This window comes from Dama dama, chromosome 13, assembly GCF_033118175.1.
Source record: "Dama dama isolate Ldn47 chromosome 13, ASM3311817v1, whole genome shotgun sequence".
Taxonomy (NCBI): domain Eukaryota; kingdom Metazoa; phylum Chordata; class Mammalia; order Artiodactyla; family Cervidae; genus Dama; species Dama dama.
The window spans coordinates 53,938,386-53,951,077 of record NC_083693.1 but is presented as its reverse complement, the minus strand read 5'-3'; the positions used below and the strand labels follow the sequence as shown (position 1 = coordinate 53,951,077).

The window sequence follows — 12,692 nt, the reverse complement described above, 5'->3', positions numbered from 1 at the left end:
TCGAGTTTCTGAAGAGATTATAGACCTATCTCATGCAGGGCTGGGTTTGTCATTAATGAATCCCTACAAACAAAATCTGAGTCTGTCAACTAGTAGAAGTTTGTCTGTTCCTTTTCTCAACTGCCAAGCACTGAGGGCAGCCAGGTCACTGTAGGGAATCTTGAAGGAAAGAACCTCAGGACAAATGGTCCCAGCAGCTGCTAGGGTCTTGTCCCAATATTCCTTGATCAGGATCAGCTAGCCACGAGCAGCAGGCTCCTGGCTAGCTAAGCCAAATTGATACTGAGTCCAAGCTTGATCTGCTCACTGCATAACAGGCCAATGAATCTAAGAGACAAGGGGCTGAGGCCAGAAAGAGGCTTTTTTGGGGGGCCAGCTGATCAAGAAGATGGCAGGCTTGTGCCTTAAAAGAACCATCTAATTTTTAAAAATAAACAATAAAACACAAAATGACCCTTTAAAAAAAAAAGTATTTAGAACAATAAGGATATGCTTATGAAATGCTGCTTATAAAAAAGTTAGGATACAAATAGTATACACAGAGTCACACCAGCTATGTGAAAAACAATTATACAAACATATGCACACTTAGGGCTTCCCGGGTGGCTCAGTGATAAAGAATCTGCCTGCATGCAGGAGCTTCAGGTTTAATCCCTGGGTTGGGAAGATCCCATGAAGAAGGAAATGACAACACACTCCAGTATTATTGCCTGGGAAATCCCATGGACAGAGGAAGTTGGTGGGCTACAGTTCATGGAGTGACAAAAGGTTGGATATAACTGAGTGACTGAGCATGCATGCACACTTATTAACAGTGATTACTTCTGCTTAGTAGATTACAGTTACTTTTATTCTCTTCTTTAGACTTATTTCTCAAGTTTTCTCATCAAACACTTACTAATGTTATAATCAGAAAAAAAAATAATCAAATGAATTGAAAGCCAAAAAAAATCAGAGCTCTGAAGAGCTCTCACCAATTTTTAAAAATAGGAATGCTAACCCTGAACCCTAAGGGCCTGGTTGAAACCTCGCTACCACCTGCCATCACATCTTAAAACTCATTTCCAGCTCTATGGGGAGGCTTAAATGAGATAACCTAAATAAAGCATCTCTACCCATCTTAGTGTGTGAGGCACTTTATAGTATTCTATAAATATGATTTTCTTCCTTAATTTGACACAAACCATCTGCTGCCTTGATTGCCTCTGTATACTCTCTATGTGCAAACCTGCGTGAACCTGTCTAGTCTCTGGTCCTGGCCCTTCTTTTCTATCTGCTGCTAATCAAACTTTCACTCTGACAACTGGCAGTATGCCTTCCTTCTTCCCACTTCCCTTGCCCCTCAGGTTATTTCCATTATTAATATGTGAGTCAAATGAAGAACTAAGGAATAAGCAGATACAAAGCCCAGTATAACAAAGTTCAGATTTAACACTAAACTACATAAATAACTAGAAAAATCAAACAAAGGATTTCAATCCTTGTTCTGCTGCTTATTAACTGTGTGACTCCCAAGCAAATTACTTAACCTCTCTGAGTCTTTGTTAACCTATTCATAACAATCAAGACAATTCCTATTCTATAAAATTGTTGTAAGGATTAAAATGAGAGTGAATGTAAAACACATAACACTAAATATTTAAAGTTCCTATTCACCTTCTATTTCCTATCTAAAATGCCCTTAACTACTGGTGAGTATTTTCAGATTAACTATATAATTAAACAGATTAATTATAATAGTAATTATATATTAAACATTTAAAACATCAAACCATAACTAAACCAGAAGAAACTGAGGTAAATATTCAGCATCTCTATGAAGAAGCGAGGACTTTCAAAGCTGAAAAATGATGGAAGAGAAAGAATATCAATACAATTGCCTAAGTAAAAAACATTACTTAAATGTATTTTGTTGACTTTTAGTTATGGCAATGTAGAACACTATATATTCACAAAAAACAAAACTAAATAAAACTCCCAACACATCTAGACATTCTAGATAGAATACCACAAAATATCTTTTTAAAGACATAGCTAATCTCTCAAGAAAATAAGAGATATCCCCAAGGATCAAACATAAACAAGGAGCTAGAAACCAGCATGCTAACCTGATACTGAAACTGTGGTTTCCTTGAGGGTATTTGCTGGTTACTGAACAGAGGAGGCATGGTTTTTAGTGGCTGTTTGGTTAAAAGAGAAAGATCTTGGAGGTAACTGAGATCCCTGCATGGTTCTGAAGGGTTACTACATTTTATGAAAAGGCTGACTTAAACGATCCACCTGAGGGAAATCTCTCAGCATAGAGCATAAGTGGAGAAAAAAGTTTTCCCTAAACATGTATCATCTCAGGTCTGACTTCTACATATCTGAGATTTAAACACAGAAAATCCCAAGCCAAAAAACTAAAGCAGTCATGTGCTGGTGGCAGATGAGGATACCTGGCTAAAACAACTCAGCAGAAAAAACAGCAGATACTATTTGAAGGGGGCTTCCCAGGTGGCACTGTGGTAAAGAACCTGCCTGCCAATGCAGGAGACGCAAGAGACAGGGTTTGATCCCTGGGTTGGGAAGATTCCCCTGGAGGAGGAAATGGCAACCCACTCCAGTATTCTTGCCTGGAGAATTCCATGGACAGAGTAGCCTGGCGGGCTACAGTCCACAGGGTTGCAAACAGTCAGACATGACTGAGCATATGCACGCACACACATACACACAATCTCAAGAGCCACGTCTTCTGTCCAAGGCTCACAGAATTCCTACCAATAAAGCCTCCAGAATCATGAAATAAGGAAACAAACTGTGAGGTTTGGCAGAAATAAGAAACAGCAGAATTAGGCTCTGAAGAATGTCTGATAATGACTTACTGAATAAAAATATGAATTCACTGTTAAGCAGTATGAAAGACAGAATGAGGACTTACATATGACTTATTAAAGTTCCAGAAGATGGAAGTAAAGACAATGGAAGAGAGGTAATACCAGAAAAGTTAACAGCTGAGAAATCTTCACATTTTTTGGATTTAATTGAAATGGAATTAATGGAATTAATTGGAATTTCCATTTCAATTAATGGAGGGACTTCCCTGCCAGTCCAAGTGGTTAAGACTTCACCTTGCAATGCAGGCAGTGCAGGTTTGATCCCTGGTCAGGGAGCTAAGATCCCACACACCTCACAGCCAAAAAAACAAACAAACAAAAAAACATAAAACAGAATTAATGGAAAACAAATTCTGCGATGCAGAAGTCACAGCAAATCCAAGTCAGGAGAGAAAAATAATCCTGTGGAGACACACAGTATAGAAACTGAAGAACAACAAATGGAAGAGTTTTTACAGCCAGTAAGGGGAAGGGAAAAAATTATCTACAAATGACTGTAGGCATCTAGCACCGACTGTGGAAAGCAAGATCCTAAAAATATTAACAGGAAATAATTGTCATCCTAGAATGTTATAACCCCCTAAACTGTTATTCCACAATGTTTACAAATAAAGCTATTTTTGAACAAATAAAAACTGAAATAAAAGACTTGCAGGGAAAGAATGCCTAGGATATTCTTCAAAAAGCAAAACATAAACCTGCAGGGAAGGGTTGCAGCTAAAAAACAATGAACAAGAGGCTGCACTGGTGGTCCAATGGTTAAGAATCCACCTTCCAATGCAGGGGATGTGGGTTCGATCCCTGGTTGGGGAACTAAGATCCCATGTGCCTCCAGGCAACTAAGCCTGCATGTGGCAACTACTGATCCTATGCCCTCTAGTGCTCATGTACCACAGAGAAAGATCCCTCACGCAGCAGTGAAGATTCCACATGCCACAGCTAAGATCTGATACAGATAAATTAATTAATTTAATAATTAAAAAACAGTTAACAAGTAACTAGTATTAATAAAATATGGATAAACTTAAACAGAACTAAATCTATGAGATCAAAGTAATGTCTCATCTAAAGTATGAAATGTAAGAAATTGTGAACAACTATAACTTGCAATTTGGGAGGGAGTAACTGCAGTTAAGAGTTCTAAGGTCCTTTATACAGGAATTCTATCGAGAAGAACAGAGCTATTGATTGGTATTTAGATTCTACTAATGGAGGTATGCATACTGAAAATTTAAGATAATCTTTAAAATATAGAAATGGAAAGTGTGGAGGTAATCAATTAAAATAGAAATAGAGGACATACATTTCTGATGTAATTTTAAAACTCAATAAATCACACACACTTACCAAAAAAAGGTCAGAAGAGAATTTTAAAAAAGGATAAAGCAGAACAAATTAAAAACACAGAATAGGCTGGACTTAAATATCAAAATAATTGGACTAAATTTATCAGTTAAAAGACAAAAATTGTTGAATAGTTTTATTTTAAATCAAGGTATATGTTATTTATAAGTAATACACTAAAATACAAGGCCAGAAAAAAGTTGAGAGGAAAAAAATAAAGAATGAAAAAACCTTTTATTAGGCAGATGCCAAGCCAAATAAACCTGGGTACCTGCTTTAACTGTCAAGACAAAATAGACTTTAAGGCAAAAATCACTGTTACAGAGATAGAAGGGTATAAAAAAAGGATAAAATGTTACACTCATTAAAAATACAAAAATTTTAATATGTGTGTGCTAATACAGATTCTCTCTCTCTCTCTATATATATATATATATATATGTATATACACATATATAAAGCAAAAACTGATAGAATTAAGGAGATATGGGAAATTAAAAATCTCATTTACAAGAGTATCTAAAATAATAAAATACTTAGGAATACACTAAAGTGAAAGGCTTGTATACTGACAATATAAGACACTGATGAAAGAAATTAAGGAAAATACAAATAAGTGGAAAGAGAGCCCACGTTCATGGATTGGAAGACTTATTATTGTTAAAATGTCCATACTACCCAAAGCAATTTAAAAAATCAATGTAACCGCTATCAAAATTCCAATGACTTTTTAACAGCAATAGAAAAAACAATCCTAAAATTCATATGGAAATACAAAGGATCCCAAGTAGCCAAAACAATTTTGAGAAAGAAGAACAAATGTGAGGAGGCCTCACATTTCCTAATTTTAAAACATATTATAAAACTACAGTAATTATAACAATATGGTAACAGAATAAAACTTAGAGCAATGGAACAGAAATAGAGAGCCTTGAAAATAAACCCATGAATGTATGGTCAACTGAACTTCACCAAGGGTGCCAAGAATACATACATCACTTTCACTGCAGCATTATTCACAAATCACATTATTATTTATATGATGATTTATTTATATTATTTACACTCTAAATTAAGAAAGGGTAACATGGTTGGATATAGTATCAATATATAAACTCACTCATATAAACTCTTCAATATATAAAGCTCACTTTTCTAGGCAGCAGCAGAAAATAAAAAGTAAAAAAGGTAATTTTTAAAAAGCTGTTACTAAACAACAAATAAAATTAATAATAATAGCAACTGTAAGAAGAAAAAGAGCAAGGTAAAATTATTAGGCTATTGAGTCATCAACTTATTAGAATGAAAGCTGTAAAAAGAGAAATTGTGATACTGGTGCAAGGGGAGCCAAAGAGACCACTGGAACAGATGGAAAAAACACTAAAAACAAGCCAGCACATATGTGGATATTTGGTATAAAAAAGAGATGGAATTGCTGATTAGTGGGGAAACAATGAAGTATGTATTAAGCAGTGAGATTACCTATCCATAAGCAAAGAAGTAAAATTAGATCCATACTTTAATCATACACAAAAATGAAATAAACGTAGTTTAGCAACAAAAAGCAAAATTTCAAATTTTAAAAGAAAACATATCGTTTTAATCAAAGTGGGGAACACACAAGAAACATATACAGTATTATAAAGGAAAGATGATAAATTCAACCACATTAAAATGTGAAATTTTGTTTAAAAGGTCATCAAAAAGAGTGAATAAGATACCCCACTGCCTGGGTAAAAATATTTGCAAAGCTTATAACCAGCAGTGCATTTGTATCCAGAATATATGAAGAATCTCTATAGTTAATGAGGAAAAGACTAAAAGCTCAACATAAAGGCAAAAGATATGTACAGGTACTTCTTAGAAAAGAAAATCCAAACAGCCAGTAAACATCAAAAGATGTTTCATCTCATTTATAACCAAGAAAATGACACAGGCTCCATCATTTTTATATCTATCTACTCCCAGTATTTTAATAGTTTATAAAGATATGGTACATTAAGATAAGAATCATCACAGAACTTGTTCTTATTTTCACTAGTTATTTATGATCTTGTCTAGGTCTTATGAAAAGTAATCTGCAAAATCAACACTATGTTTTCCAGCCTTATTAAAAATAAACAGAATATAGAGAATCCATTTTTCCCCCATAGAGAATTTTGCCCTAAGATATAGAAACAGATCTAAAAATTGAGAAATTAATAGAACTACTGGATATATACATTTTTTGAGTCTTTAGCATTATACTAATTACACTATTTGGTGATGCCAGATGACATAATCATTACAGAGTCTTTTTAAGGTGAGCAAAACTTCTAAAATTATATCACTAGTTCTTTTGTATGATTGTTTCTTTGTGTCCTATTTCCAATATAGCTTCCAGTGAAACTGTATTTTAAAAAAATTGCATAAGCAGACTGAGCTAAAGTACTATTCAATTTTGTTTCATTTATTTTACTTTTTTAACTGCTGCACTAGAAGAAGACTTGAAGAATTGAAATCAGCTTAAAAGTTAAGCAAAATAACAGTACCTCACAGTGCTGGCGAGAAGCTTGAATTTCACATTCATATTTGTTCTTTACAGATTCTAAGCAGAGCTCTCTATAGATTCCTGCAACCAAACACAATTACTCTGATTATGTTAGCAATAAGGAGTTTCATTATCACTTCCCTGTAAGAATTCTGTCCTATTTTATAAAATGAATCAAGAAGAAATTGGCAGGTCTAACTTTACCCTTAAAAACTAGAAATAACAAGGCTCAGTCAAAATATATGTCAAAGAAGACTACAAAACTAAGAGTTTAAGAGCTAGAGAGAAACTACACTACAAATTTTAGTTCTTACCCATTTTTCTAAAGAATATTTCTAAATGCTTGATAGAGAATGATTAAAACGAAAATAAAACTCTTCACCTATGAAAAACAATGTCTCAGGACTCATAAGGGAAACAGAGTCAAAAAACTCTGGTTTCTCAATCACATATACCCAAACTAACAACTGGATACCGTAAACATCGAAACCACTCTTTTTTAACTATTACTTATTTTCAGAGTCCAAAGCTTCCAAGAAGACTAAATGTATAAACTAATATAACAAAATTTATAAATTAACCCGATGTTTGAGTGCTCCTAACAGAGCTTTACCTAGAGGATGGATGGTCAAGAGAGTTTAACTTAGAGGTACCGAAACAACCACATAAAATAGGCACCCTAAAAAAAAACACATAAAATAGGCCATGCAAATACACCATCACAAAAATGGCAAAGAGGTCTAGATGTACATACTTAACTCTATGCCATAGCTGCCCCTAGAACTGCAATACTCTTTCCTGTAGAGTAAAGGCAAGGAACAGATATCTGGAACTATGTCGTCAGCAACACAGTCACACACACGACTCTTTGTACAATCAAAAAGCAAAGGAGGCCACCTAGTAGCAAAGTGAATAACTGACTCAAGTAATATTTTCAAAACATTAGGAAGTCTCACTTAGTTCTTTTCAAATGTCAAATAAAACTAAGGACATGTTTACTTTTAAGGATGTCTAAGTCAATATGCAAAGATAGCAGATTAAGCATCACATTATCTATACACTTAATATTAAGCACTCAAGACTAAAATTCGGTTTAAGGAGGATTCAGTATAAGAACCTATTATCAACAATGCCATACGTATTATTCATAAATAACAGGTGTATGAGGATCAATGATTGTTCCCCAAAAAGAAAACAATCAGTATCTCCAGTAAATTTCAGTTTTTAGTTTGACTGTGAAAAATCATTACATGATCTTCAAATAGACATATCCTTTGTTAGGCATGGTAGGACACAATTCTGAGGCCAGATCCCAGTTACAAACAGAAGACTGAAATTTAACCACACAAATAAAATACATCTTCATTTATTCATAGTCACAAATGCGTCACCAAACTTTTCAAAATAAAAACTTATAACTGAACTACAGGTTTGAAGGTTAATTCCCTGTTCTTTAACATCCTGATCAAATTTTTTTTAATGCTTTATAAAGAAGAGCTCTTTATCACTCTTAAAGATGAAAAATACTAAGAGGACTTAAATTGAACATTAATAGAAAAATAAATTATGGTAGTAACAGTATCTCTTAATGAAAATATCCTGGTTTCTAATTGTTTCACCTGTGGAAATACCTTTTCAACAACACTGTGACCAATTTGAGGGCTTTTTTTGTTTTAACCCTCCATAGCAGCAGAGAAAAGCAGGAGGCATTTAATAAAATAACTGTGGGTTGATTGATAGTATAATAATCTGGTCAATGTAAATACATTTGTACTTCTGTTAACAACAACCACTCATTTGACAAACACCTTTTAAATCTATTGAATAATTCATATTCTACTATACGGAAAAGATGTTTCACTTTCCTACCTGCTACCTTTGTACGAATTTGCATATTTTCTTGTAAAGTTGCCAGTGGTTCCAAATATTCTGGTGCTTTTCCAGCTATGACTTCTTGTAGTTTTGCATCCACCTGACTTAATCGTTCTTTATAAAGTCTTAACAAAGCAAAAATTAAGATATTAATTTTAAAAGCCCAGCAAAGGCTAACAATTTACCATTTCTATACATTCTCTCTTAATATCCTTCATATTCTAATAGCCTACCAAATGTATTTTTTCCTTGATCTCAGATGACAAGAACACAGTTACATCATTTGACTTTTATGCAAATAATCACAAAGAAATATTTTTCTATTTTTTAGATATATCGCTTTTTAACGGTTAATTTACAAATCAAAAAAAATACAACCAAAATAACTACCTCTGGACACTGGAGATGTTTTTAACTGCAGAATAAATCAATTCTAAGAGAAAAGGTCAAATAAACACTGAATTTAAAAGGAACAAATCATTTTGAGTAATTTAGATACAGGCATTACTAGCTGTCAGAAATAAATAATTTCCTGTCTCATCTCCAAATCTCTTGAAAAGGAGTCAGTATAACAATATTCAGCCTACTTAATTTTTAAGAGAACAAAGAAGAAGCAGAGTGATGAAGGTAAAACCAAAGGCTAGGGAACTTAAGACCTGGCATACTCAGCTCATCTAGACTGTGAATGAAGAAGCTACAACAACAAGAGTTATTCGGCAGATGGGGAAGTGAAAAGTGGGGCAAAGAATCCCCGTTGCTCTTTTTAAGAGTCTACGTGCAAAGAGGCCTAATGTAACAGCTGTCACATCAACACCTTCAGCGTGATTATCAAAGATGGTATGTGAGGCAACTCAATGTTTATTTTTACCAATAGTCCTACAGGATAGAACTTTTTTTAAAAGAAAATGTTGAAGCTGTCATTCTTTATGAGAAGCGTTTCTAACCCTGGTTTTGTGGCATTTCAAAGATATCCTAAAATTTCAAAGCAGGTTAACAATTTAAGATCATTATGTAAAAAAAATTTTTTGCCATTTATTACTGCATCATAGGTGAATATCTCACAATACATCACAAGGATGTCATGTAGTACCTCCCAGGAGAAACCACTGATCATGCTTATAGTTGTCTGTATAAATAGCAGTTGACTATTGAAAACATGATACATGGCGTTCATATAATATTCCACTCTTTCCTCTTGAAAATACCAACTAAGACAACTAATATTGCCTATTATTGATCATTATATTTAGCATAGCAATTTATATAATGATTTTAAAGGAATAAAGCAAGTTTGAGTGTTCATACTAGTTAATATTCTTTTTTTTACAACCAGAAAGGAAAAATTATCTGAATCAACTTCCAAAATAATACATCATCATGTCTGGGTTAAATTTTTCTAAAACTCAACATACAATGTATGAAATCCAAAAAGTATAACACGATACTAATAGTTTTTGAAATTATAAATACAACTTCAAACAAAATGCTAAAAACTAATACAAAAGATGACTGCACCTGAAAAACATCAAACTCATACAAAATATGGATAATAAGGTATCCTGAATACGTGAATATCCTGAATGAAGAGGATATGTGAATTAACAGTATTCAATTAACTCACTTTAAAAAAAATCAGATTCCTCAAAATCAGTATAATTTCTACAACCTTGGAATCAAGTATAAACTCATCAAAGGCAAGGATCATGAGTCCTGCAGCAGAAACCACAATACTATTCACAGAACAGAAGCTAATTAATGTTTGTTGGATGTTGAACACGGAAATGAATGGACACTTAGGTGGGACAAGTCCCTCTTTCTTTTTAAGAAGGTGGAAGAACTCACCTTCCACCACTTTACAAACTGCAAATTGTGGATTTTCTGCCTTAGGAAAGGAGTGCTATATGTGCCCTATAGTGCTAGAACAAGCAAAGCAGGATATTTATTATTATTATTAATATTCTATTTCCCACCTCTTCCAAAGAGGATTTGAGACAGCTTAAAGAGATACACAGTATGAGAAGACAAAAATAAAAAACAAAGCAACAGGGTAAGACAAAAAAATAATTATAAACCTTATGCCAGGATTTTTTTTCAAAAACATATTTATAGATACCAATTCCTTGAGAAAGAATCCTATTAAATAGTGTTAATGAGTCTACTTTTAATACTTTCAGAAATGAATAATGCTGATAAGGGAACTGGCAGGTGATCATGGTGAGCCATGAGAAAGCAAAAACCAAGGCAACTGCCTGCCCCAAGGGGAACAAGATCAGACCAAATGACTCACTAGATGCAAACTTCTCCTATGTAATATATTATACTAGAGCTTTACAACAATTTTCATTTCTTGGATAACCAAAAAAGGCTCTATAAAAGCTCAATACGTGTATCTTAAATAACTGTTTAAGACTCACTCATTCATGGATTTCTTATGCTAAAATACAAATTTGCTTCCTCTTTTCCAGAATGATCCCAAATGAACTGAATGAACTCTCTGTGCTGCCCAAATAATGGATTCCTGGGAATCCAAACTAATTTTAACTTCAAATTAGTAATGTAAATCTTTAGCATTAGAAAATATCATGCTTTTTAAAAGCAAAATTTTACACTATGGATTATTTTGGATTGCTTATATTAATTTGTCACACTAGCATAAAACATTATCTATATATTCATCACTAATACCAATGAAAGTTAACACCAGAAATGGCATAAACAGCAGGATTTGTCTGGTAACGAAATCTGTCTTATTTCAGGCTGGCAATTCCAGATATTAAATGGGCTTTCATCTCTTCTTTGGGCCTCTCTAGGGAAGAAGTAGGAGAAAGAGAATAAGCAGCAATATCACAAAGAATCCATAAACTAATAGGCAGCTTCTGAATAAGTTAAGCTATCTATGGTCTCAAAGGTTTCTCCCTTTCATTTATGTTTCCTAAAGTATATCATGCCCCATGACCTTGCCAGCAAGTTCCAAACTGAATGTTCACCTTTAAGATTTCTTTAAAATCTGCATCTATTCTATTCTCTCCAATCACCGGAGCCCCTTCTTGCATTACCAACTTTACATAAGAGTTCTGGCATTATAAAGAGGGGGAAAAAAACAGTATCTGTAAACACACACTACATGTCAGACAAATGGCCGAGAATTTTATATACTGCTCATTCAATCTTTACAATGGATAATAAAGAACCTATTACTATATTTTTAAAATCTGTCAAGAAAGCCTGGATTCAGGCCCTGTGATTCCACCATGATTCCTCCAAAGTAATGTGCCTTAGTGGAAGGAACACGATAGCACCTAAGATGTAAAGCCTGGCTTAATTTATCACCTTCTGATAAACTATGAACAAGTGACTTAACCTGTGTGATCAATATTCTCAAGAGTAAATGAGAGATAAAACTATCTTCCAACCTTACAAACTAAACAATGCATGTAAAAACATGCATTGTATACATTATTCAATGTTAAGATATAAATAAAAATCACCATGCTATCTCTTGGAAATAACTCTTATTCTCAAATTTTTAAAAAAATGTTATCTTTATCCAGTTATTTAACAAAGGAATGAATGAAGTATATTAGAACCAAGGGTGCAGCAATCCAAGGAAAACACTTTCATTACCAATACCCACATAAAAATCTTATTAAATTCCCCCCCAAAACCAGCCTCAAAACCCTTGATTAGTTAGTTAATGAGGCCTTCAACAGGCAAACAACAGTTGAAGCCTTTTTCAGGTCAGTCAGTCCCATAAAAAACAAAAAGGAAAATAGTTTAGAATGAATATAATTTCTCTTATGCCAGTATACATGTGACAAGGTTGAGATTCAGTGACAGTGACCTTCAGAAATTACTACTTACTGATCCTTGAGATCGGTAAATTGTTTTTCAAGATTGGACATTTCATCTAAACATTCCATTCTTCTTCTTTCACAGTCTTCATCGTCCATTTCTGTTAATAAAATGCAAATATCAAAGATAAAACTAATGCTATGTTCCAAATACATCTGAATGTTAATTAGAATGGTTAAAAAAAAAAAACAGAAGTACTACTTTAGGACTTAAACATT

The 12,692-nt window shown here is 33.6% G+C and overlaps 1 protein-coding gene across 1 annotated transcript in view; it reads right to left on the bottom strand.

The window, feature by feature from the left end:
- BRMS1L (BRMS1 like transcriptional repressor) overlaps positions 1–12,692 on the bottom strand; it is a 39,998-nt gene that overhangs the window by 23,657 nt on the left and 3,649 nt on the right. Inside the window, exons 2-4 of the mRNA XM_061159183.1 lie at positions 12,484–12,574; positions 8,620–8,747; positions 6,752–6,831 (exon numbers count right to left, since the gene is read on the bottom strand). Coding sequence (XP_061015166.1) covers positions 6,752–6,831; positions 8,620–8,747; positions 12,484–12,574 — 299 coding nt within the window. The remainder of the gene's footprint in view (positions 1–6,751; positions 6,832–8,619; positions 8,748–12,483; positions 12,575–12,692) is intronic.